This window comes from Muscardinus avellanarius (genome assembly GCF_963383645.1).
Source record: "Muscardinus avellanarius genome assembly, chromosome: 2".
NCBI lineage: Eukaryota > Metazoa > Chordata > Mammalia > Rodentia > Gliridae > Muscardinus > Muscardinus avellanarius.
The window spans coordinates 189909877-189936010 of NC_137787.1; the positions used below are offsets into that span (position 1 = coordinate 189909877).

Below are 26134 nucleotides of genomic sequence, written 5' to 3' on the forward strand. Positions count from 1 at the left end.
TAAAAAAAAGACTAAAACATAGGGTTAGGGGTGTAGCTCAAAGGTAGAGTGCTCCTGGGTTCCATCTCCAGTACCGCAAAAATAAATAAATAAATAAATAAATAAATAATAAAAAAGCTAAGCTTTCATCTAAGAATGACTTACATAAATTGAAGGGGAGTTTACATAAAGTACTTAATACAATGTCTGGTATAAGCAACACCTTGGGAAACGATTTCTGTCTCCACCCCGAATAGGAGAGAGGCTTAAGTAAGCCTCCGAGGGAGTGTTTCAGTATTTGAAGAATCATGGAAGAAAAGAGACAGATTAGAAAGTGGAGAATACCGAGCTCTCACATAAATGTAAGGCTGAAGCAAAATTGTCCTTTGGCCGATTAGAGACCAGTAAAAGCTGAGAACAAATACTAGAAAAAGTGGCGCCATTGCCAACAGCGCCCTCCTTGGAGAGAGGAGAGGCCAGGGGACCCCAGGTGGCCTTGGGACTCTGCGTTTCCTAAGATACCAATGCCAAGAGCTAGTGTGCAAATCAGTGCATCCAACACGCACACAGCTTCCTTCCAGAGAGAAGGAGTCCTAGTAGAAGCATTTTGGGATGATTCATTACGGGCAGTAGATTGTCCAGGGCTAATATTCCAGTGGCGACTGGACCAGCTTGCTATTTCTCGAGCAAGCTGCAGGGAAGCACACGGCGATCTCTGAGCCCTGGCTGCAGCTAGGTGAGCAGATTCTAGCACCTTCCGCCTCATCCGCCCAATGGTACCAAATCCTTCATGTCCAACTCAGCTGCTCCTTTCCTCTGCACACTCTTTTTCGATCTTATCTCCTCTAACAAGAGCCCAACCCTCCTTTCTTCTCTCTCTGAGAGCACAGTTAAACCTGATGGCAATTCTTTCCACTACTTTTTGTTGTGGCTTATTACCTTGACTTTAAAAATATTAGTGACAATCACTTAATAATGCAGGGCCTGACCTGGTCATAGGCTTGTGTTAATGCAACTGATTTTTACTTACTTAGGGATAAAGCCATGAGGGCGGCGGGAACCCCAAAGGCCAGTGGGTAACAAGATTGCTGGCTGTGAATCCCACAGGTTTGAACTGGAGAGAAATGACAAGATTGAAATCCATTATGGCGTTGGCAATGCACAGAATTCCCATTCTTCAAAATCCCCCTCTGGTTCTCGAAGGATATTTTCACTTCATGTCCTAGACATGGCCCTCTGCCTTGCTGATGTCAGTGCTGGCCAAGCAAAGCAGTGTTGTAGTGGACAGAGGAGGAGACGGAGACAGTCTAATCTCAGCCCCAAATAGACGTGCGTTTGTTCTGTGACCATCCCAAGTGTGGGGAGGTAAATATGGGCTGGGTGCAATAGCTCATCTATAGGGGACTCAGTAGATAAAAGCTGAGGGGCAATGGAACTATAGCGGCATCCCCCGTATTCATGGCAACGAGGTCCCAATTAGATGGCCTCGGGCCGAAATGGATCCATTTTCTGTGAAGGGACAGACAGTAAATAGTTTAGGTTTGGGACACAACTCCTCAACTGCCTTTGTGTGGGGCCTGAGAGAGGTGGTCAGAGATAATATTAAATGATGGCCTTACCCAGGTTTCTGGATCTGGCACAAAGGCCATAGTTTGCTACCACTGATAGAGGGTTATTTTATCTGTGAAACCCTAGGATTGCTGAGAAGAACAATTAAGGGTTGCTAAGGGGCATCAGAGATTACTAGAAATTCTTTCCATAGGCTGCTGGAGACTCTAGCAGTGATCTGATCCTATAAGGATCTTGACATTGATGAGCTATTTTACCATTCTGCAGAAAAAGATGTTAACTACTAAGAGATAGTCACACAAATGGTTCTCTTCTATGGCAAGGCAAAATTATTTTCCCCTTATAAAGAATCAAAGTCCCTGTTAGTCAAATCCTTATTTGAACTGACTGAAACATGTTTCCAATTTCCCCATTAATTACTAAGTAATATGAAATCTCTGTCAAATGTTCATTTTATGTTTATATGAGATACATTATTTTTATTTTTAAAAATAATCTTTTAACACATATTATGATTTAAATATGCATAGTACATACTCTAGAAAAATCTGGAAGTAGGAGAGGTAAGGTAACATAACTTAAGAAGGAAAGCTATTAAGCCAGGTACAGTCCCAGGACTTGGGAGGCTAAGATCAGATGTTCACAGGTTTGAGGCCAGCTTCAGCAACTTAGCAAGGTCCTCAGCAACTTAGTGAGACCCTGTTTCAAAATTTAAAAGATCAGCAAGGGCTGGGGGTGTAACTCAGAGGTAGAAAGCCACTGAGTTCAATCCCTAGTAACACACACACACACACACACACACACACACACACACACACAAATGAAAGCTATTAAATATTTGTGCAAAACAATTTGGAATGGGGTATAAGCGTATCTTCAAATAACTACTCTTTACAAAACTATATAAATTCCTATTCATAATTTAATCTGATTCAAGTGCGGATACCATGGTTTTGTTAATTTGTCCCAAATAATGCCAACTACTCCCCTCCACATGGGAAACTTACAACTCTCAATACTACTCAAGCAAGCCCAAAGATCAGAGAGTGTGTGATGGTCTATGATATTTACTGTCTTGTTCTCTTTCTCTGAGTAGTTCTTTGGGATTTTTATTTTCTACTTCTGAACTACACACCCAGACCTTTGTTATTATTTTTATTTTTGAGGCTTACCCTTACTGAGCTTCTTTTATTTCAAGTATAATCTCCTTTGGTCTCAATAAGTTGCTAAGGACCTGGCTAGATTGCTGAGGCTGGCTTTGAACCTGCAATCCTCCGGTCTCAGCCTCCCAAATACTGGGATTACAGGCGTGCACCACCATGCTCGACTGGGAAATACTGCAGTCGATAGGAAAGCAAAGCAGAAAACCTTGCCCACTGAATTCCTTCTGACTCACGGATACACCACGGAGAGCAAAGCTTGAAGGTTGAAATGTCAACCACAGCCCCCCACATGTGGTTCTAAATACCCTTCACAACTTGTATCTTTCACCATGAAAAAGGGATTTGCTTTAAAAATGAAAAAAAAAAAATCAATGCCTGTGCCAGGAATTTGTAGAACCTCCGCTGGTCAGTGGAGTACAGGACTCAAGTAAGATTTGGAAAGGACATTACACTTGAAAGGAAAGCAGCTCGTCTTCCGGTTTCTGTGTACAGCCCAGCGTGTAGAACCGTTAAACTGTAAGGGACGGAGAGAGCAAAACAGAACCAACAAGACCAAGACTTAAGCCAGGTATGGCTGTGCATGCCTATAAATCCTAGTGACTCAGAGCCGAGAAAGGAGGATCACAAGTTCAAGGTCAACCTCAGCAACTTAGGGAGATATTGTTTCAAAATAAAAAAATAAAGTAGGGAGAGATTAAGGATATATCTCAGTGGTAAAGTATACCTTAGTTCACACACACACACACACACACACACACACACACACACACACGAAGACAAGGACTTAGGGAAAACAGGAGCCTCTTCCAGATATGTCTTACCTCTGAGAATCGGGGTGATGATGGTAGACAGCAAACTTCCAACATTAATGGCCAAATAAAAGATGGAAAAGAATCGATTTCTTTGCTTTTCCTGTCATGGGAAGGAGAAAGCATGGTGGGCATGGTGACTTGGGCCAGACGTCACCCGCACGTGGGGCTGGTACCTCAATTGCTTCCGGCTCAGCCGGGTCAGTATCTAACTTTCAAACATACTTGAAAAGACTGGGATGGAGAGCGGACGTGGTGCCCGTGGAATGTGACAGGCATGGACTGTAATCACGGACGTGGTTTGCACAAAGGCACATGATCTTTCTTACCTGGCCCTCTTCAAACTGATCACCACCGAAGGCAGACACGCAGGGCTTGATCCCTCCCGTACCGAGAGCTATCAGGGCCAGGCCGATCATGGACAGCGCCCTGGAGAAAGGAGTGAGTCAGGGCCAAGGTGCTTAGAAGCAGGAGCCTTCCCCGAAATTTATCTTTAGACACTTATTAACTTTAGATACTTTATCTAATAATTTATCGTCTAGAAAAATGAAAGCCATGGCTCCAAATATGAACAAAGACTCACATATAGAGTTCTTTTGTAGTCTTATCGTTTCCAACAAAAGAATGGGTAAATGAAATGCTAAGGGGCTTGCGTATCGCTCAGTGGGAGAGTGTGCGCTCAGCTCGCACAAGGCCCCAGTACGCACGCAGACACAGGAAATGCTAATTGGACAAAGGCAAGCATTATGTCTTATGTAACCGAAACGGACTCATCACAGTCGTTAAGAGACATGATTTCATTGCAAAGCAAACTGTTGGGTTACATGATATAATCTTAATTTGTTTTCAAAGAACAGAAGATTGCAGAGAAACAGGGCAAAGGGATTATTGTGCTGAATGCACGTGCCTGTAATTCCAGTACTTGGGAGGCTGAGACAGAAGGATTGCAGGTTTCAGGCGAGTCTTGGCAACTTAGTAAGACTCTGTTTCAAAATAAAAACTAAACGGGGCTGGAGGTGTAGCTCAGAGGTAAAATTCCTCTGGGTTCAATCTCCAATCACACACACACACACACACACACACACACACACACACGACAATTGGTTAGATGTTATGTCACTTCTCTGGGCAGAGTGGGACCTGGCAGTCTAGCAGCCGACTGCGCTTCTAGCCACTCCCCGCACCAACACTGTCCCCTCTGTTCACCAAAGGTGAACCTCGAGGGTCTGAGCAGCAATCTGATTGACCGACATGCCAGAGCGTGGGCACTGGGGATATTAACCTGAGTTCCAATCATATTACCCAGCCCATGAGATGAGGTAGCAGAGGTCAAGGAGCGGACGCACAAAACCAGGAGACAATCTTTATCTTGTCTTGAAGGTCAGCTTCAGCGTGGGGAATTAACCAAGCAGAGGAAGCATCCATGCCTCTAAGAGCCCAGAAGAGTCAACTGGACAAATGCTTATAAAACAGAATTATGGAAAAACGAGCCACGGTGTGGCCCATGAGGAGAAGCTAACGGTACTGGAGTCTTGAGAAGGTGTCAAGGACCAAGGTCTACAAGAACTATGTCCCTCTAGGGTAGACCCTGCCCAATGACCATATACAAGTAGAATGTCAGACCCAGACAGCTGAGTCAAAATGAGCAGCCGGCCGGGCGTGATGGTGCACATTTGTAATCCCAGGACTTGGGAGGCTGAGACAGGAGGATTCCAGATTCACAGCCACCCTCTGCAACTTAGGGAGACCTTATTTCAAAAGAAAAGAATAGGGTGGGAAGCATATCTTGGAGGTAGAATCCCCTAGGTTTCATCCTCAGTCCACAAAAGAAAGAAAAAAAAGAGCAGCCATCAGGATGGCGATGTATTGCAAATCCACCTCTTGGTCTATTAAATAGCTTTCTCTGTGCTGCTGGTGAGGGAGGGGGCTCCTCATTCTCATAGAACAAGAGGAAGGATAAGAGGACCAAATAACTGGGGTAGGGGGCAGTGGTGACGGTCAACTCACACGTGCACAGCAATGCTGTCTGGGGTCCCATCTTGGTTGTGGTCTGTGAGGTCATTGATGGAGCTGATAGCGATGACGACCTGGCCAATCGTGTAGATGATGGAGAGTGATATGATTGTCCTGCGTTTCAAAGGGTTAAGAGATTCCCAGTTAACTGCGTGATTGTTATCCACTTCCCATCCTCCCTCCTTTGAAACTTACCAGAGCCCAGTCACGAATCCACTTGTTTCTCAAACTTAGATAAAAGTGGTACCTCTTAGCAAGGGATAATATTTGAGTGTAGCACAAAGTTTTGGCTAGAGGACCAGGAGGAGGGGAAAGACCTACTTTATTTTTTAACCATTTGGAAGATTTAATTATTTTTCTCCTAAGTATAGAAATGAGTACTTATAGGTTTAAACACTGAGTGTCTAACCTATGGCCAGGATGACAGCCACACCATCCTTTGATGATGATGATGATGATGATTTTTAACACCCAAGAGTGTTCTACTTCTGAGCTACACCTCTAGCTCTACTTAAAAAAAAAATTCTGAAACAGGACCTAACTAAGTTGCAAAGGGCCTTGCTGAGTTGCTGAGGCTGGCCTTGAACTTGCAATCCTCCTGTCTTGGCCTCCTAAGGATGGGAATTAGAGGCACGAGCCACTTTTTTCTTTTTCTTTTCTTTTCTTTTTCTTTTTTCTTTTTTCTTTTTTCTTTTTTTTTTTTTTAGAATTCTTTGGAGACAATGAATATTCTCACTTCTGCCCATGCTGTTCCTTTGGCCTAGAAGAACCTCTACTTCCTTCTCTGTTAAGTGCTAGGAACTTCTCCTGACAATATCACATGCGACCACTCTTGGCACCCTCCAAAGAGTTTATGCTCAGTGGGATGTGTGTGTGTGTGTGTGTGTGTGTGTGTGTGTGTGTTGCTAGGGATGGAACCAGGGGCATTCTGCCTCTGAGCTGCATCCCAGCCCTATTTGTTTTATTTTTATTTTGAAACAGGGTCTCACCAGGTTTCAGAGGGCCTCGCTAAGTTGCTGAGGCTGGCTGTGAACCCGTGATCCTTCTGTCTCAGCCTCCCAAGTACTGGGATTACAGGTGTGTGCTACCACACCCCGCTGCTCCTACCCCTAACCCCAGTGCTCATGTTTACACTCTGGCTTGGTTAAGAGAAAGTTCCGACTACTTACTTGAACTTCCCCAGCCACGAGTCGGCGATGAGCGCACCGAGGATCGGCGTGAGGTAGCACAGGGCAACGAAGGTGTGGTAGATGGCCGTGGCGAAGTTATCATCCCAGCCGATGAAATTGGTGAAGTACAGGATGAGAAGCGCTTCGCAGAGGCAGGTGGGAGGAGGAGGGAGCAGAGTTAGGGCTGGCTCGGGCACCGCGCTCTTCACCCAAGGGCGAGGGGAGACCAGGAGTTACCTCTCATTCCATAGTAGGAGAACCTCTCGCAGAACTCATTGATCACGATGAAGAAGATACTCAGGGGATAACCCTTGCAGCTCTGGGGAGGAGAGAACGCGCGGGGCTGGAGGGGCTCGTGACCACAAAGTTGTGCCGATGCATATTTGGAAAATTGTCAGTGACCCTCCAGAGGCAGAATTTTGACTTTAAAAATTACTCATTCCTTCCGGGCATGTTGATGCCTGCCTGTAATCCCAGGACTTGGGAGGCCGAGACAGGAGGACTAGGTAATTTATAGAGAGCCGAAGGCAACTTAGTGAGACCCTGTTTCAAAATGAAAAATAAAAAGAGCTAGGGTATAGCTTGGAGGTAGAATGCCCCTGGGTTCAACCCCAAGTACCTCAATAAATAAATAAATAAATAAAAACGAGTCATTCTTTTGACCTGGAAGAGCCTCTGCTGGAGACATTTCCTGCTGAAGCTGAACTGGAGCACTCTTTTCCCTTTACATTAGTTGGTCCACATTGATATGGCAATTACATAAAGCAACGAATCGAGCTGGGCGTGGGGCTCACACTTGTCATCTCAGCACTTGGGGGACTGAGAAGGAAGATCGCAGGTTAATAGTCAGCCTCGGCTGCTCTGTGAGGCCCTCTGCAACTGAGTGAGACCCTGTTTCAAAATTAAAGAATAAAAAAACAGGGCTGGGGGTGTATCTTAGCAGTAGAATGCCCCTAGGTTCAATTCCTAGTACTGCAAAAAGAAAAGCAAAAGCAACTAGCTGTATTGTGAGGCTGAGCAGGAAAGACACAGCGTTTCCTAAGGAGAGGACTGCACATGCAAGCTCATACACGACATAACAAGTACGATACGTACCTGTTAAGTGTATGAAGCAAAGCTCCGGACAGTGAGGAGTAAAACAGATGGTAGGATGTACAGACGGGAGGAGAGAAAAGGACACTTACCCGCGACTTGGACATCCCTAAAAGAAAAACAAAAGGCCAGCATTAAAAGTCAATCCTTGGGCTGCATCTCAAGCCCTGACTTCTGGGGACAGAGGAGGTGTTCTTTCCACCCGGCCCCTGCCCGCTCCACGATCCCCGCCCTACAGTGCAGCCTCCCGTCTTTAGGTGGGCCCGACCTCTGGATGTTCTTGTAATACGCTCCTCAGGCGATTCTTGTGTGCAGTCAGGAGTGGGAAGCAGAACTCAGAGGATCCTGCCTGACCGTTTCCTCCCGAAAACACTTCAAAGACAGTAGTGGGGTCAAATGGAACCATTTGAGTGTGGTCCTCACTCCCCACAACATCACTGGGCTTTGATGAGGATAAAAGGATTGAGATATAAAATGCTTTGGGTACCCCCACACAGTGGGGGTCCCATCACGATCTCCTGTTTCCTGGCCCTGCCTTCCTTCTGGACCTCCCCCACACGGAGAACCCCAAGCATACTTCACTGAATGCGTCCATTGTGTATACTCAGCCAAAGTCCTTAGGACAGCTCCCTTCTGCCACCCTTCTGCCCCTCCTCTGGCCCTTCCTGCTTATGCCTTAGTCCTGCGTTGACTCATCCTTCAAGCATCGCGGTGTGATAAGGGGTGGTACAGATCCTTGACTCCAGCCCAGCCCAGGTCCCTCGCGTGACAGAATGGCATGCTATCCCTCACACCGGCACCTCTGCATCCCAGCCGCTTTCCATACCTACTGCTCATAGAGGCTATTGTGAGAAGACTGGGATGGAGGACCAAGAGAAAGCTCGTTGGGTATGGTGGCACATGCCTGTAATCCTGGTACTTGGGAGGCTGAGACAGGAGGGTTGTGGGTTTGAGGACAGCCTCCTCAAGTAGCAAGATTCTCAGCAACCTAGCAAGACCCTGTTTTGAAACAAAAAATTTTTAAAAAGGGGCTAGGGGTGTGGCTCGGAGGGTAGAAGGCAGATTACCCCTGGGTTCAATCCCTAGTAGTAGTAGTAGTAGTAGTAGTAGTAGTAGTAGAAGAAGAAGAGGAAGAGGAGGAGGAGGAGGAGGAGGAAGAGGAAAGTGAGGGGAGAGAGGGAAGAAGAGGAGAAGGAGGAGGAAGAGGAGAAGCAGCTGGGCATGGCGGCACACATTTGTAATCCCAACATTTGGGAGGCTGAGACAGGAGGCTCTCAGTTTGCAGCCAGCCTCAGCTACTTAGTGAGGTAGAATGCCCCGAGTTCCATCCTCAGTTCCTCAAAAAAGAGAAAAAGGAGAAGCAGCTTGAGAATAGAAGACAGCGGACGCAAACCAGTACAGCGGGCTCCGTGGTCTGAATCCAACATGCGCCTCGGCCCCACAACTTCAGAAGCACGAGATCTCTGCACAGCCCTCAGTCTGCCTCCCATGTACGTTGACAAGAGGTGACCTGTTTCCTGGTCTCCAGTATTTGGGGGTGTTGAACCCAGGGGCATCCTACCTCCGAGCTACACCCTCACCTGTTTTTCATTCTTTATTTTTGAAACAGGGTCTAAGTTGCAGAGGCCTTCACTAAGTAGCCGAGGCTGGCCTTGAACCTGCGATCCTCCCGTCTCAGCTTCCCAAGTACTAGGATTACAGGTGTGTTCCACCATGCCTGGCTCTGGCCTCCAGTCTTCTCCCTTCATCCTTCTTCCTACAGCAACACCTTGCCCCATCCATCCATCCATCCATCCATCCATCCATCCAAGCCACATCCTTCCCATTGAGGCTGCAGCCTCCTCCCTCCCCAGCCCACAGCCACCTCATCTTGGTGCTCTGCCCCAGGGCCTGGGCGTGCGCTGCCTCTGTTAGGAATCAGTGGCCAGTGGTGGGTTGGTGGGTCTCCAACTTAGGAGCGGCTCAGAGTCCCCCTGGGTCTGGGAGAACAGAGCTGCTGACGCTGCAGGTCACGCGTGGCCGAGTTTGCATTCCTGATACATTCTCGGCCATTGCCGCCGCCAGTGCAGGCAGCGTGCTTTCAAAAGCGCTGCACTGGAGAATTCAAAATAATCCTCAAATCCCCATCTCGACCCAGAGCTGCCCTCGGCAAAAGCGGCTCTGGTGGAAACCAGTGCTGGCCGCCGCGGCTTGTGTCTGAGGACGGGACTTTTCCGTGTAGCTGTGATCTGCACTCGAAGGTGAGGTCGGCGCTGCGGGGCCAGGTACCACCTTTTGGGAAGCAAATGCAGGCTGTGGTGTCCTGCCGCCTAGTAGCTCTCCACAGGTCAATCCATTGCTTCCCTGGCTCAGAGCACTGGAGGGACCAGCTGTCCAGAGCAGAGAGCGAATACAAAAGACCGCGCCGGCCTCCTGCATGCTTCCCCACTCGGGGCCCTTCCTCGCAGATTTGCTGCCCTGAGTTCTTAATTGGGTGCAAGCCCAGGGTCCCAGTCCATGGTAAGCTGACCTCCGTAGCCAGCCCCACGTGAGCTCCGGGCCGCCCCACTCACCTCCTGGGCAGGAGCATCCCCTCTGGTTCCAGCACAGTCTGCTGGGCTTATTTCCACTTCCCCAGCTCAGCGCAGCCCCAGGGGCCTCACGCCACAGGGTCTGTAGCTTGGCCCACTTAAGAGCACTTTACTTATTTTTATTTAATTTGTGTATGTGTGTGGTGCTGGGGATTGAATCCAGGGGCATTCTACCTCTGAACTACACCCCCAGCTCTTTTTTTTGTTTTTGTTTCTTGTTGTTGTTTTGAAACAGGGTCTCACTAGGTTGATGAGAGTCACTAAGATCCTCTTTCTCAGCCTCCCAAGTACTGGGGTTATAGGCAGGCACTACTACGCCTGGCTTAAGAACATTTTACATGCTATTTTAGTTTCTGCTTTAAGGAGAGAAATATGCCCTCCTGGTCTCACAAAACCCTAATTCCTAACTCTTTCTGCTATTAAAATTCTGGGAAAAGTTCAGCATGGAGGAGCTGACTGTAAGTCCAGAACTTGGGGGGATAAGGCAGGAGGCTCACAAGTTTGAGTGTGTGGTGCCTTGGTAAGGCCTTATTCCAAAATTAAAATAATGCCAAATAAAACAAAATGGTCTGGGAGTGTAGTCCAGAGGTAGAAAGCCACTAGGTTCCATCCCCAGTCTCACACACACACACACACACACACACACACACACACACACACACATTAAAATGATTCTGGGCATGGTGGTGCACACTTGTAATTCCAGTACTTGGGAGGCTGAGACAGGAAGATTGGGCAGGTTCGAAGCCAGCCTCAGCTACTAAGTGAAGTCCGTTGCAACTCATTGAGACCCTGTTTCAAAATAAAGAATAAAGAATAGAATAAAGCTGGGGGTGTAGCTTGGATGTAGAATGCCCCTGGGCTCCATCCCTAGCTCTGCAAAAAAAAAAAAAAAAAAAAAATAATAATAATAATAAATAAGGCTGGCAGCGTAGCTTTGAGATAGAATGCCCCTGGGTAGATAGAATCCCCAGTACTGTAAAAAAATTTTTTTTAATAAAAATAAAAATAACAACAAGGAGTGAGATCCAGAGATCCAGAAAGAGGCTGACAGTGTTCTTACCATGAAAAATCAGGAGGCTTGAAAACGCACACTCCACAAGGACCCTGATTTTCACGGCCACTCTTTCCTTCTCAGGGTCCTCAAAATTTTGGTTCACATGGAAAGATTTCATGTCCTGACAGTTTTATCTTGGTAAATATTACCCAGCACAGCTGGGCATAATTGGCACATGCCCTTAATCCTAGTACTTGGGAGGCTGAGACAGGAAGATAGCAAGTTTGAGGCAAAACCTCAGCAATTTAGCAAAGCCCCCATTAGCTTTCTGAGACCCTTTTTCAAAATAAAACATAGCTGAGCGTGGTGGCGCACACTTGTAATCTCACCATTTGGGAGGCTGAGACAGGAGGATCACAGGTTCGCGGACAGCCTCAGTTACTTAGTGAGGTCCTTTGCAACTCAGTGAGACCCTGTTTCAAAATAAAGAATGGAAAGGAGGGCTGGGGGGTGTAGCTCGGAGGTAGAATGCCCTTGATTCCATCCCCAGTACCACTAATCAACCAATCAATCATAAAAAGTGCTGGGGCTATAGCTCAGAAATGCTCCTGGATTCAATCTCCAGTACTGCAAATAATAATAATAATAATAATAATAAATAAATAAAATAAAATTTAAAAATATATATATCACTTGGTATTTGCTAAATAATATTTACTTCAAACATAAATAGGGTTACGGAAGAGACACTAAAGTGCCCAGAGAGTTTAGATACTGTTTCAGCACCAGAACTAAGACAAGAAAAAGGAAATCTCTGAAGTTGCTCAGGAATAAGTCAGAGATCTGGGACCCAGTCAGCACGCAGGAAGTATTCTGTGTTCAGAAATATTCTGTGTTCGGAAAGGTGTGCCTTTCCAAGAATCACTACCATCTTTGCAGGGCAGAGGTTGCCACGCTCTCCCGATATGCAGAGCTATCTGTTGGATGTTGGCCGCGGTCAGCACTTCTTATCTGCAGGTTCCTGTGTCAACAGGATTGCTATCTTAGAAAGGAGTGTGGAGTGGGATCCACGGGAGGAAGAGCCTGAGCTCAGATTTCAACGGCGGCAAGATCCTGCTGGCCTTGTCATGTGTTTGTAGCTGGTATCATGGCAGTAAAGCAAATCAGCATATTCAAGGGGTCCGATGTTTCTGGAATCACTCTTAGATAACTTGGATTCAAGTAGTGATGGAAGCCAAGCCTAGAATTCAGACTCCCCATCCACTGAGCTCAGCCAGCACCTGGACAGCTGTACTCACGAAATACGTGCTGATTCTTATTGTTATTCTAAGCTGAGAAGTGGTTTTGCCTTTTTTTGCATGTGTCCAAATAATTTAATAAGTCTGTTATACATTTCTATGATTATTGACCCAGGGGTGTATATGGGGGAGAGGGGAGACAGAGAATGAAGAAAAATAACTAGAAACTCTGCTCATCCCCACCACTTAATTGAATTTCTCTAGCTGGGTGTGGTCATGTACAACTGTAATTCTCGTATTAATAGGCTGAGACAAGAGGTTTGAAGCCAGCCTCTGCAATTTAGTGAGACCTTGTTTCAAAAATTATTATTAGCGGGGGGTGGTGGCGCACGCTTGTAATCCCCGCGCTTGGGAGGCGGAGACAGGAGGATCGTGCTGGTTCGGAGCCAGCCGCACTGGCTTAAGAGACCCTGTTTCCACATAAAAAGGTAAAAAAATAGGTCTAGGAGTGTAGCCTGTGGGAGTGTATCCCGGAGATAGAAGGGCTTCCAGGAACCCCTGTACCACCAAAAAAAAAAAAAAAAAAATTATTATTTTTTGCAGTATTGAGGATGGAACCCAGGGCATTCTACCTCCGAGCTACACCCCCAGCTCTATTTCTTATTCTTTATTTTGAAACAGGGTCTCACTGAATTGCAAAGGTAAGTAGCTGAGTAGCTACTTAGTAGCTACTAAGTAGCTGAGACTGTCCACCAACTGCCTGTTTCAGCCTCCCAAATGCTGGCATTACAAGTGTACACCATCATGCCCAGCTTTAAAAAATTAAAAATTTTTAAAAAGGAGGCAGGCGTGGTGGTACACACTTGTAATCCCAGTGCTTGGGAGGCTAAAACAGGAGGATCCACAGGTTCGAAGCCAGCCTTGGCTCTCAGCAACTTAGTGAGACTCTGTTTCCAAACAAAATATAAAATAAGTCTGAGAGTGTAGTCTAGAGGTAGAAAGCCCCTGGGGGGTTCCATCCCCAGTGCCACAATAAATAAATAAGTAAATAAATAAGTAAGAAATACAATCTCCAGTACCTAATTAATTAATTTACTTAATAATAATAATAAAAATAAACTCTTCATTCATGTACTGACTTCCAATTGCTTATAGAAAAGCTTGTTTTATATTTGGAACCATTTAGGGGTAGAATCTCTAACTTTCATTTTTTATTACCTAGAATCATTACAGTCATGAGTCACCTAGCAACAGGGCTATATTCTGAGAAATGCTTCGTTAGTTGATTGCACTGTACGAACATGATGGGGTGCACTTACACAAATGTGGGTGGAACAGAGTGTACTTACACAAACATGGACAGAATGGAGTGTCCTTACACAATCATAGATGGATGGCCCACCGTTACCATGCAGTATTACGGGAAGACGCAGTCTCGTGTCGACTGAAATGTTTTCAGGGGTGCAGGACTGAAGGCCCTCGCACGTGAAGGGCCCGGAGAAGAACGTTGAAAGGAACAAAGCGCTGTGCTGAGGTCTAGGGGAAGCTCGCACCTTATCTTCAGGTGGAGGGAAAAGTATGTCCTACCACAACCGAGCTTTAAACTGACGGAACAGCATAGTTTTACATGACGATTTAGAGATTCTATTTTTTCCCCTTGAAGTCCTAAAGATAGAACCCAGGGGTTTCTACCTCTGAGCTACACACCCAGCCCTTTTAGATTTTTTTGTATTTGGAACAGAGTTTTGTAAGTTGCTAAGGCTGGCCTTGAACCTGTGATCTTCCTGCCTCAGCCTCCCAAGTCCTGGGGTTACATGTGTGGACCACCGCATCTGGCTGGCATGGCATTTCTGAAGCTGTATGGAGAGGTAGACAGAAGAGTGTCCCTGGAGTCCACACCCTCATCTGGGGAACTGGTGGATGGGCTTCCTTCCAGAGCAAGGGCTGGCGAAGGCCCTGGAGGTGCAGTTTATCCTAAGTTATTCACAAGCGTCGCACAAAGGGTCAGAGGTGTGATGACGGGGTGGATGGCGTGTCCCTGCTTCTCTGTCTGATGCGCACACCACCGGCTTGGTGTCCCCAAATGGAGACACTTGCTTTCAAACCCTGTGGCCGTCTCCAACTCCCTGGAAGGTAAAGACCTAGTCCTCGGCCAGCATCTGAGGCCTCAGGGCCTGGCTTCGGCTCTGTCCTCGGCTCTGTCCTCCACCAGCCCGCCAGCCATGGGCCTCGTCCTCATTCCCACCGTGCCAGACCCTTTCATACGCCGTGTGCGCACGGGCTGCCTCTCAGCCACGCACCCTGGCTCCCCGGACACTCCCCTCGTGGGCCTCCTTCCGCTGCTGGTGACAGAGCGAGTTGCTCTGGCTTCTGAAAAATGTCAGACCATGGTCTCTCTCTCCCTCTCTTGCTTTCCTTTCTTTCTTCTTTCTTCCTTTCCTTTTTGTGGTACTCAGGATTGAACCCTCGGTGTTCTAGCTCCAAACTACACTCTCAGCTTTCATGTTTTATTTTGAAACAGGGACTCACTAAGTTGCTGAGGCTGACCTCAAACCTGTGATCTTCCTTCCTTCCTGTCATCTGTCTTTCTGCCTTTTAAGGAAATACAAAGTATTTACCACTTCAAAGGAGCCTAGCAGGAGCAAATTGAACTGTGACTGATCCAAGAAGGCAGTCAAGCTCCCTTCCCAGTCTTCTGAGAAACCCCCACGTTGAATTCCGAGGCAGCTGGACTAGTTTACGGTTCCGCCAACAGTGTAATTGGGTTCTGATTTCTCACATCCTGGCCAGAATTTATTATTTGAGTCCTTGACGGTGGCCATCCTAACTGGAGTGAGATGGATCTCAGTGTAGCCTTGATTTGCATTTCCCTGACTGCTAAAGATGATGAACATTTTTCCGTATATTTGTTGGCCATTTGCATTTCTTCTTTTGAGAAGTATCTGATCAGCTTGGTTGCTCACTTTTTAATTTTTTTTAGCATTAAGCTTTTTAAGCTCTTTGCATATTTTGTACATTAGACCTTTGTCAGCTGGGTATGGTGAGATTTTCTCTCATTCTGTAGTATCTTGATGGTTTCCTTTGCTGCACAGAAGCTTTTTAATTTGATGTTATCCCACATAGTGCTCTTGGGCAACTTCCCAAAGGAAATGAGAATGTTACAATCACACGTGCATAAATATGCTAATAGCACAGTTTACAATAGCCAGAGTATGGAACCAGCCTAGGTGTCCATCAATGGATGAATGGACCAGAAAACTTTGGAATATACACACAGTGGAATTTTACTCAACTATAAAGAAGAACAAAAGTAACCATTTGCAGGAAAACGAAGGGAACTCAAGAACATTATGCTAAGGACACCCGATGTGTGCTGTCTCTTGTACGTGGAGCTGGAGATATTTGGCAAAAGGGCGACCTCAGCTAGATGAGCAGAGACTCCAGGGGAGCGGCCGAGGGGGACTAGGAGGAGCGTGGGGAAACAAAGTGATCAAGAGTGCAGCAACAGAAATAACGCTACAGACAAGGGCGACCTCAGCTAGATGAGCAGAGACTCCAGGGGAGCGGCCGAGGGGGACTAGGAGGAGCGTGGGGAAACAGTGATCAAGAGTGCAGCAACAGAAATAACGCTACAGACAAGGGCGACCTCAGCTAGATGAGCAGAGACTCCAGGGGAGTGGCCGAGGGGGACTAGGAGGAGCGTGGGGAAACAGTGATCAAGAGTGCAGCAACAGAAATAACGCTACAGACAAGGGCGACCTCAGCTAGATGAGCAGAGACTCCAGGGGAGTGGCTGAGGGGGACTAGGAGGAGCGTGGGGAAACAGTGATCAAGAGTGCAGCAACAGAAATAACGCTACAGACAAGGGCGACCTCAGCTAGATGAGCAGAGACTCCAGGGGAGTGGCCAAGGGGGACTAGGAGGAGCGTGGGGAAACAGTGATCAAGAGTGCAGCAACAGAAATAACGCTACAGACGCACACAGAACGGCCGATTCCAACACCGGGCATAGTGGCGCACGCTTGTCATCCCCGCGCTTGGGAGGCAGAGACAGGAGGATCGCGCAGGTTCAAAGCCAGTCGCTTGCTCTGGCTTAAAAGACCCTGTTTCCAAATAAAAATATAAAAATAGGTCTGGGAGTGTAGCCCGGAAGTAGAAGGGCTTCCAGGAACCCCAGTAGCACCAAAAAAAAAAAAAAGAAAGAAAAAGAAAGAAAAGAAAGAACTGCTGATTCTAATCTCAAAGGCTTGTGGGAGGAGGGTGGGAGAAAACTGGTGAGGAGGGCAATGACAGTGTGTGCATGTATTTGTCTAACACTCTACCCTGATATGATGTAAAATTATAAGAAGAAGAAGAAAAAGAAGAGGAGGAAGAGGAGGAGGAGGAGGAGGAGGAGGGGGAGGAGGGGGAGAAGAAGAAGAGGAGGAGGAGAAGGGGAGAAGAAGAGGAGGAAGGGAGGAGGAGGAGAAGAAGGAGAAGAGGAAGAAGAAGAGGAGGAAGAGGAGGAAAGAAGAAGAAGAAGAAGAAGAAGAAGAAGAAGAAGAAGAAGAAGAAGAAGAAGAAGAAGAAGAAGAAGAAGGTGGTGGTGGTGGTGAAGAGGAGCGAGGGCCAGATATCACAGGCTAGATTTGATTGTTTTCCCAAATGGAGAACCTGGTCAAGTAATGAGATGTGCTTTTCTTGCCTCAACTGAGCTCTCCCTTCTCAAGGTCAGGAGCTTTAGAGCAGGCTCCTCGGCTGTGACCTGAGCGCTTGTCCCTGAGGTGACTCCATGGATGCGGTTTCTTGCCCGACTGATTATTTTTTTCTTCTTGAATTAGACGGTTTTGCCACATTTTCACCCGTGGGGTCACTGCGAGTCCATACAGCACTTCCCTGTGCATTAGGAAAACGTGACCTCAGTCCTAAGCTGCCCTGCGAAGTGTGATGTGGCCAGTGGACCTCTGTCTCCTTAAGGAGAGACATCCCCATTGCTTGGGGGATGGGGGCTGTCCCTGCGGGGACCTTCACTGGGACACAGCCCGGACACCATGTTCTGTACTTCAATTGTGCTTTGTGGAAAAAGCATCATTTCCCCTTGCCACCTCTTCTCCAGTGAGCAAACAAACCCCCGACTCCTGACACCTTAACAAGTAGCCACTTGACACAGTGCGTGCAGACAGATGTGCGACATCCAGGAAGCCGCTTCCGCCGGGATGTGGTCTGTCCTCTGGCACGCGCTGTTCAGCACGCGAGTGCTGGTCTTGAGGATGAAGAAGGTCGGTCAAAGCCTAACAGCGGGAAGCTCCTTCAGAGACACAGGAAACCTATGCTAATGGGAACAGGTGGGTTTTATTAAATGACCTTGGCAGGATGCTGCTGAAGGGGCATCGGCCCTGGGGACCCAGCACCCGTCCACACCTGCCACTGGGCAGAGGCTTGGCTGTGGCTGAGCTGCCGTGTGAGAGGCCTGTGGGGGTGCCCATCGCCCCTTCTTCCTAGAGTCCTGACCAGGGGGGCGCTTCATGTAGCCCCTCAGGAGGCAGACACAGAACAGGAAACGACTTTGCCCCCCGGCTTTGGCTCCTTCTCACAACAGGGCACCTCCTCACAGCCATCCGCCGTGGGGTTTTGGTGAGGTACTTTCTGTTGAGCACACAGGGCCCGGGTAGCTGGTGCCGGGGCCTCTCCTCCTGCGCTGGGAGAGGGATGAGCTGTTTCACCGCAGATTTCTGATCCCTCCACGGGGCCTCTGTTTGTCTTGGTTGTTCAACAGCCTCGCCTTCACGTTGCTTTAAAACACTGCCTTCCTCAGTGTGAGCGGCCGCCGCTCAGGCTGGTGCAGCTCTGGGTCGGTGGATTCGTTTTTAGGGCTGCCGTAGAGTGAGCCTCAACCGGCCTGGCTTGAAACAAAGTGATCTGTCGACGCGCAGCCCTGGAGGCTGGGAGTCTTTGAGCCGGATGTCAGCAGGGCTGGTCCCCTCTGTGGCCGTGAGGGGACTCTGGGCAGGCCTCTCTCCAGCTTTGGGTGGTAGCTGGACTCTGCTTGTCCTGAGCTTGTAGACGTAGCACTCCGTCTCTGCCTTCATTGTCCTGTGGCAGCTTCTCTTTGAAACAGAGTCTTGCTAAGTTATCTGCTAAGTTACTTTGGTAGTTGTTGTTGTTGTTGTTGTTGTTGTTGTTTTTTGCAGTACTGGAGATGGAACCCAGGGGCATTCTACCTCCAAGCTATATCCCCAGCCCTAGTTTTTACTCTTTATTTTAACATAGGGTCTCACTGAGGTGCAAAAAACCTCACTAAGTAGCTGAAGCTGGCTTCGAACCTGTGGGGTCCTCCTGTCTCAGCCTCACAGATGCTGAGATTATAAATGTATGGCCACCATGCCTGGCTGCTAAGTTACTTTGAAACAGACTCTTGCTACATTGTGGAGACTGGCCTAGAACTTGTGCAGGGTCTCACTAAGTTTCTGAGGCTGGCCTCAAGCTTGCAATTCTCCTGTCTCAACCTCCTAAGTATTAGGAGCACAGGCATGAGCCACTATGTCTAGAGCCAGCACTTTTTAAAAAAAATTTTGAGACTACATGTTAGCCTTAAACCTGTGATCCTCCTGCCTCAGCCTCCCTAGTCACTGGGATTATAGGCCTATGCCACTGCATCCAACTAGTCTGAGAACTTTATTTATTTATTATTTATTTATTATTTTGCGGTACTGGGGATGGAACCCAGAAGCATTCTACCTCCAAGCTACACCCCCAGCCCTATTTTTTTTTTTTTTTTAGTCTTTATTTTGATACAGGGTCTCTCTGAATTGCAAGGGGCCTCACTAGTAGCTGAGGCTGTCCTCGAACCGCGATCCTCCTGTCTTAGCCTCCCAAATGCTGGGATTAAAAGCGTGCACCACCATGCCTGGCTTGTCTGAGAACTTTAAGTGGGCCTTCTTATCAAAGTCCAGTTTGTGAATTTTCTAGACTTTAGTCTGATTCTTGAATCAATATTTCCTCAGGGGCACCTGTGTAGAGTCACATTTCCCCCACATAATAAGTGGACAACTTAAACCTCCTCTCCAACTGGAGACTCCCTCCCACAGCCTGGTAACCACAGGAGGAACTATACCTTCCTCCTTAAATCTCTGAGGAAGATCCTCTTCCCTTTCCAGCTACTGAGACCAGACGTCCCCTCTATTTTTATTTTATTTTATTTTACTTTGTTTTTTGGTACTGGTGACTGAACCCAGGAGCATTCTAAGTCTGGGCTACACCTCCAGCCCTTTTTATTTATTTTTTATTTTGAAATAGACACTCCCTTATTTGTGGAAGGTCTTACTAAGTTTCCTCAAACTTGTGACCCTCCCGGCTCAGTCTCCACAGTATGGGCATGACAGGCAGGCACCGCCATGCTCGGCTCTGAGGTGTCCTCTCACCCTGTCCTGTCCGCTGGTGGCAGCTGTGCTCGTAAATCAGGGAACACAGTTACGAAACAGCAATTCCCTGATTGTCTGTGTTGTAACCTCAGTATTATGAGCCAATGATTCTCACTGTCTCCTGATAATATTGCTCTGATTCTTCTACTGTCATCACAGAGGAATGCACAGGCAGCCCTCAGCCCCCGCCCTTGTTTATATTTCCTTATCAGCTCACCTGGGACACCTACCCACTTTCTCTCCTGCAAGGGCTGGAACCCACCTGAGATGGTTGAGAAGGCCCCGCCTCTGTGTGTCCCCCACAGCTCCACAGCACCCCCACCGCTAGCTTCCCTACCCTGCAACTGGCCCTCCTTTTGTTTCTTTCTTTGCGGTACTGGGGATGGAGCCCAGGGGCATTCTACCTCCAAGCTGTACCCCAACCTTATTTTTTATTATTTATTTTGAAACAGGGTCTCACCGAGTTGCAAAGGGCCTCACTAGGTAGCTGAGGCTGTCCTCGAACTGTGATCCTCCTGTGTCAGCCTCCCAAATACTGGAATTACAAGCGTGCACCACCATGCCTGGCTAACAGCTAGCCAGCCCTTCTGCCAGCAAAGTTTCCTGGGAGCTCAACCAGCTGATGAAGGAAACCTTCTACCTGCCACGTTCTGTTCTTCATGGAATGGTTCAGAAACTCAAAGTGCAGCCGGAAAATTACTAATCAAATATCCAGGGAAATGAAAAACTGAATAATTCCACTAGGGAGATTCTGTAACAGTGTGAAGGACCATGAAAAAGATTGAGCGTGAAGACGGCAAACCTCCAGCGCTGACCGGCCACGGGGTGGGCTTTTGCAGATCTCATTTCCCTGGAGTACACCCAGAGGGGAGTAACATTGTCTGTGGACTCGGGTTCCTGCTCCTGGAGATACAATCACTTCCAGCAGTGGTCTTTTATACCCTCCCATGGGAAATAAATACCTGCATAAATGTGACGTAACCCCTCCCACCCAGGGCCAGCCCCAGCTGGACCACATGCACTCCTCACGCCCTTCATTTCTATTGACCCACCCTTTCAGGACAGCATCTCCAGGTGAATTTCCAAACTCTACCATGAACATAACCCAAAGCTTCCTCCCTATGACTATGGACCCACCTGAGCAATGCAGGGACCAGGCTGTACGACATCTTCCCACAATGGAATGTCTTTTTTGGTGGCACTGGGGATTGAACCCATGGCACTTGACTTCTGAGCTACACCCCCAGCCCTATTTCATTTTTATTTTGAAACAGAATCTCACTAGGTTGATGAGAGTTTCACTACTTGCCGAGGCTATCCTCAAACCTGCAGCCCTCCTTTCTCAGCCTCCCAAGTACTGGGATTACAGACGTGTGCCACCATGTCCGGCTCATTATCCAATTTTTAGGGCACCATAGCAAAATCTGGACATGGGCAAAGGTCAAGAAGAGTCACTCAGAGTCATTTGGGGCTGTGGTTTTCAAAGCGTGGTCCTGGAACCAACGGCACGAACATCCTGGGAACTTGTTTGTATGTCCAACCCTGAGCCTCACCGGATCCAGCTGAACTGGAGGCTCTTGGGAGCCACTGTGAGAAGGGGCGTTCGCTCAGGTGAGCCCGGATCAGGCTAAAGTTTGGAAACCATCGGCTTAGCGCATGGTCAGCACAGGAGAACTCAGTGCTAGAAGTTCTCTGTTCTTGCTGCTGGGTGGGAGGAAGAGGTTTTCTCAAAGTTCACGTGCCAGAGGCCCCTTCAGCGCACACAGCTACCTCCTGGCAGGAATAGCGATTTCACCAACACTTCAACACTGTTCTTTGGTTGACCTAGCGCTTCCGGGGAGAGGACAGATGTGGAAAGACTTAAATGGCCAGGTACAAGGTACCATCAAGGCTGGCCCTCCATGTTCCACTCAGGCGGGAAGCTGATAGGGAGACTCCTAACAAACACACCGGAGGCCTGCTGTGAGGCCAAGGCACAGGCTAAAGATACTTTCCCTGGGAGCAAATTTCTCAAGTAAGCGGGAGGTGTGGCAGCTGGAGGCGGGGTTGCAGAGCTTAACCCTTGCACCTAACTTCCCGGGATCAAGAGTCAAATAGGCGGCAAGTAACGCGTCAAGATCCCTGGTTTTTCAGGACGAAAGCGTGAGGTATGATCTGGGGGGTACCAGTCTGCAGAGAAGCTTGCCAAGCTTTAGATAGGGAGGGGTAGGAGAGGAGAGGGACATATGTTCTGAATCTTCACTGAAAACATCCCTGGGGCTTCTTCCCAGCAGGGGAGACGTTCTCAGCCATTCAGAGACCTCACCCAACCAGAGTCCTCTGGAAAGCAGCCTTCCCTCCAACACCAACCCGGAAAAAGTACATTTGATTTTTGGCACTGGGTATTGAACTCAGGGGCATTCTACCTCCAAACTATACCCGCAGCACACTCTCCCCCCCCCCTTTTTTTAAAATCTTGAAACAGGGTCTCATTAAGTTGCTAAGGCTGGCAGCAAACCTGAGATCCTCCTGTCTCATCCTCCCAAGTATTGGCGTTACAAGCCTGTGCCACCAGGCCCAGCTCCTGAGAAGGTGCTTTAGGCGAGGGTCGGCAAAACGAGGCTCATGAGCCCAACCCAACATCATCTGTCTTTGTATGGCTGAGATTGGTTTTTACATTGGTCTTTTTGCTTGTTTTGTTTTCTGGTCCTGAGGATGGAGCCCAGGGGCATTCTACCTCTGAGTTACACCCCCAGCCCTATTTGATTACTTATTTTGAAACAGGGTCTCACTAAGTTGCAGAGAGCCTCACTAAGTAGCTGAGGCTGGCCGCGAGCCCGTGATCATCCTGTCTCATCTTCCCAAGTCCTGGGGTTACAAGCATGCACTACCGCACCAGCTAGTTTTTATGTTTTTAAATGATTCAAAAAAAATTAAAGACAATTTTGTGGTACATGAACATTATGTAAAGTTTGACCATCAGTGCCCATAAATGAAGTTTTATTGGAACATCTCCACCCACCTGGGTACATTTTATCTGTCTGCTCTGGCACTCCAAGGACAGGGTTGGGAGATGTCACAGACCATACGGCCACAAAGCTGACTATCTGCGACCTGGTCTGCTCCAGAAAAGGCTGCCGGCCCCCACTTTAACACCGGATTTTAGGTTCATGATCCCAATAAGACCCCGCAGTGGGTTTAGCTGTTGTCGCCACATCCCAAGGAGTTGCTCAGCTATTTATTGTGGGTGCTCAGGCCAATGTTACTGAGTACTGACTGCCTTAATGGCACAGTTCTGAGCCTCCTCCTGTCCCCAGTACTCTGTGTCATTCATAATCTCTGACCCCAACCCCAATTCCTAGGGGGAGCGAAGGAACCTAGTGGGGGGACGTGTGTTGCCATCTCTCGGGGCGGACATCAGTGGCCACAGCACAAGTTTCTCTGAGAACCATTTCCTGCTAAGAGAATATTACAACTGTTACCCAGCCTCTGAAACAATTTTGGCATAATCTGAGTGCCAAAGATCTGTTCGCAAGGGAGTAAGTTGCTAAAACTTAAAAAAAAAAAAACTTCTGAATATTACTTTTTCACTTACATGATATTGAGAAGTTGAGACTTTGGTAAAAAAAAAAAAAAAATCAAACTGCTGCTATTCACCGGCTGTGCCAATCTCAGTTGCAAAAAAAAAAAAAAAAAAGAAAAGAAAAAAAACCCACTTAAGGGCCAAGTTGCAAACTAGAAAGTGTGGATTCCTTTCGAACTCTGCTCCAAGAGCCAACTCTTCATTCATTTGCTAAGAACCAGAATGCTACATTTGACAGCTGTTAAAAGTGCTAATCATAGCCATTATTGCTGGGCGTGGTGGCACAGGCTTGTAATCCCAGTACTTGGGGGACTGAGACAGGGGGATCACAGGTTTGGGGCCAGCCTCAACTGCTTAGTGAGGCCCTCTGCAATTTAGTGAGACTGTTTCAAAGTAAAGAATATAATAGGGCTGGGGGTGTAGCTCAGAGGTGGAATGGCCCTAGGTTCAGTCCCCAGTACCACACACACACACACACACACACACACACACACACACACACACAGTGCTAATCATAAGGCTTAGTGGCTTATAACTGTAATCTCAGTATTTGGAAGACTAAGACAGGAGGATTGCAGGTTTGAGGCCAGCCTCAGCAACTTAGTAAGAATCTGTTTCAAACTTGAAAAAAAAAAGTTAAGGCTAGGGATGTAGCTCAGAGGTAGAATGTCCTGAGTTCAATCCCTAGCACCAAAAATTTAAAAAGGTGCTAATCACAGACCACAGAATTCTGATTCAACATAGATGCTACTCAGGTGTGAGTTGCTTGGTCCAACATAAACACTTCTAAGCATCTCCCAGAAAAGGTAGCACGAGGTGGCAAGTGGACTGTGTTTGAGAACAGGTCCTGAAACTCCTGCCCAGGAGTCCCTGTGAGGCCAGCTGGGTACCCTGGCAGCCTCCCCCCAAGTCAGCCTTGAAGCACTTTTTAGGAACAAGCACAGTTGGCCACACTTAAAAGTCCCAAGTGTGAACCACTCACTATTTCTACCTCTGAACCTATATTGTGCAACCCCAGAGAGCTTCCTTATTGAAGCAAAAGTAGGATTAGCAAGTGTGGCACTGGAATTGGACACCGGCCAGCCAAGTTCAGAGCCTCCTCCGCAATGCCTGAGAAGCAGGAGCCTGTGCCCATCCAAGGCACAGTCGCTGGGCCAAGCTGACCCATCGTTGAGGGAGAGGAGGGCTGGGCTGACCTTCCTCTCTCGGGCCCGGCTTCCGAGTCTGCACTACTTCAGGAGAGGGACAGGAGTCAAGCTGCATCCTATCTGCTTCCCCAGACTCCTGATCTCTCAAGAACCAGCTGCTGGGCCGGGAGTGGTGGTGCACACCTGTACTCCCAGTGCTCGGGAGGCTGAGACAGGAGGATCGTAGGCTGGATCACAGCCAGCCTCAGCTACATAGTGAGGTCCCCTGCAACTTGGTGAGACCCTGTTTCAAAATAAGGAATAAAAAATAGGGTTTGGGGGTATTGCCCAGAGGGAGGATGCCCCTGAGTTCAATCCTTAGCACTGCAATAATTTAATTAATTAATTAATTAATTAACTCAAGGACAGACTCCAGAAGCAGCCAGATTGTCAGAAATCCAGGGAGACCATTTCAAAACAAAAAGTCAAAAGGACTAGGGGTGTAGCTTGGAGGTAGAATGTCTCCACCCACACACATGCCAACCACAAATAAAAAGGACCAGCTGCGGGCTTTCTGTGCCTCTTCTGAATACCTGGGGACAGTGGTAGACCCTGAACCCGGGCCCCAGAGAGATGGCTCTAATTCTCCTCTGACTGTCCAGTTTCTCAGAAGGCCCTGTCGCCTCCCCAGCCAGAGATAAGTGTAAAGGTGGCCATGGTGGCCACTGGAGAGCTGCTGGCCCTGCCCATCACCAAGATCAGTCCTGCCTGCCATCCCCTACACACCCAAGTCACCTTCAAGTGGCCCAGGGCACTGTGGTGCCCAGGTGGGGACACAAGGACCAGAGAGAGTTCTTGCAGGATCCTGGGGGCCTCTCCACATCTGCTCCAGAGAAGCCCTCTGACTACCAGGGAGGAGACCTACAACCTCTGGGCCTCAGCTCTTCCAGTCAACCCATTACCATTTCATCTGTGTTCATGGTGCTGCCCCCTGACACCCAGCGCCTCTCCAGCACCAGCTGCTCAGTGACAGTAGGGACGGGGTCTCCAGTGCAGCCACCACCCAGAGGCATCTCCTGGCAGCGCCCCAACCTGCTCTGCTGGGATAGACTTGTCGGGGCTCCCGTGTTCCTTGCGTCCCCGCCCCCACGGGCTTCGAGCACTTACCCATGGTGGCGGCTTCGAGGGCTCCCGGAGACTGGACTGGCGAGGAGGAGTCCAGCTCTTCTGCCCTTGTCTCCACGCCCAGCCAGCTACCGGGCGACTGGAGGTGTGCGAGGCGGGGCTGCCCGGGCTCCACCCTTAAAGCACAAGTTAGGTTCTGGTCACCAGAGTCCCGTCAGAGTAACACCTGTCACCAGTTACAGCAGATGCGCCACAGGGGTCGCCCGAGGCCCTGTGGGGCCAGGCCAAGGAACAGCTGCTCCAGGCCAGGCACACTGACTCC

At 48.3% G+C, this 26134-nt stretch overlaps 1 protein-coding gene across 1 annotated transcript in view; it reads right to left on the reverse strand.

Moving 5' to 3' along the window:
* SLC15A1 (solute carrier family 15 member 1) overlaps positions 1–18666 on the reverse strand; it is a gene marked incomplete at both ends in the record, with an annotated part of 45725 nt that extends 27059 nt beyond the window's left edge. The window contains 9 exons of the mRNA XM_080689496.1: positions 1010–1093; positions 3533–3623; positions 3850–3949; positions 5528–5647; positions 6703–6844; positions 6940–7045; positions 17739–17840; positions 18190–18275; positions 18477–18666. Coding sequence (XP_080545622.1) covers positions 1010–1093; positions 3533–3623; positions 3850–3949; positions 5528–5647; positions 6703–6844; positions 6940–7045; positions 17739–17840; positions 18190–18275; positions 18477–18666 — 1021 coding nt within the window. The remainder of the gene's footprint in view (positions 1–1009; positions 1094–3532; positions 3624–3849; positions 3950–5527; positions 5648–6702; positions 6845–6939; positions 7046–17738; positions 17841–18189; positions 18276–18476) is intronic.
* Positions 18667–26134: the final 7468 nt, after the last annotated feature.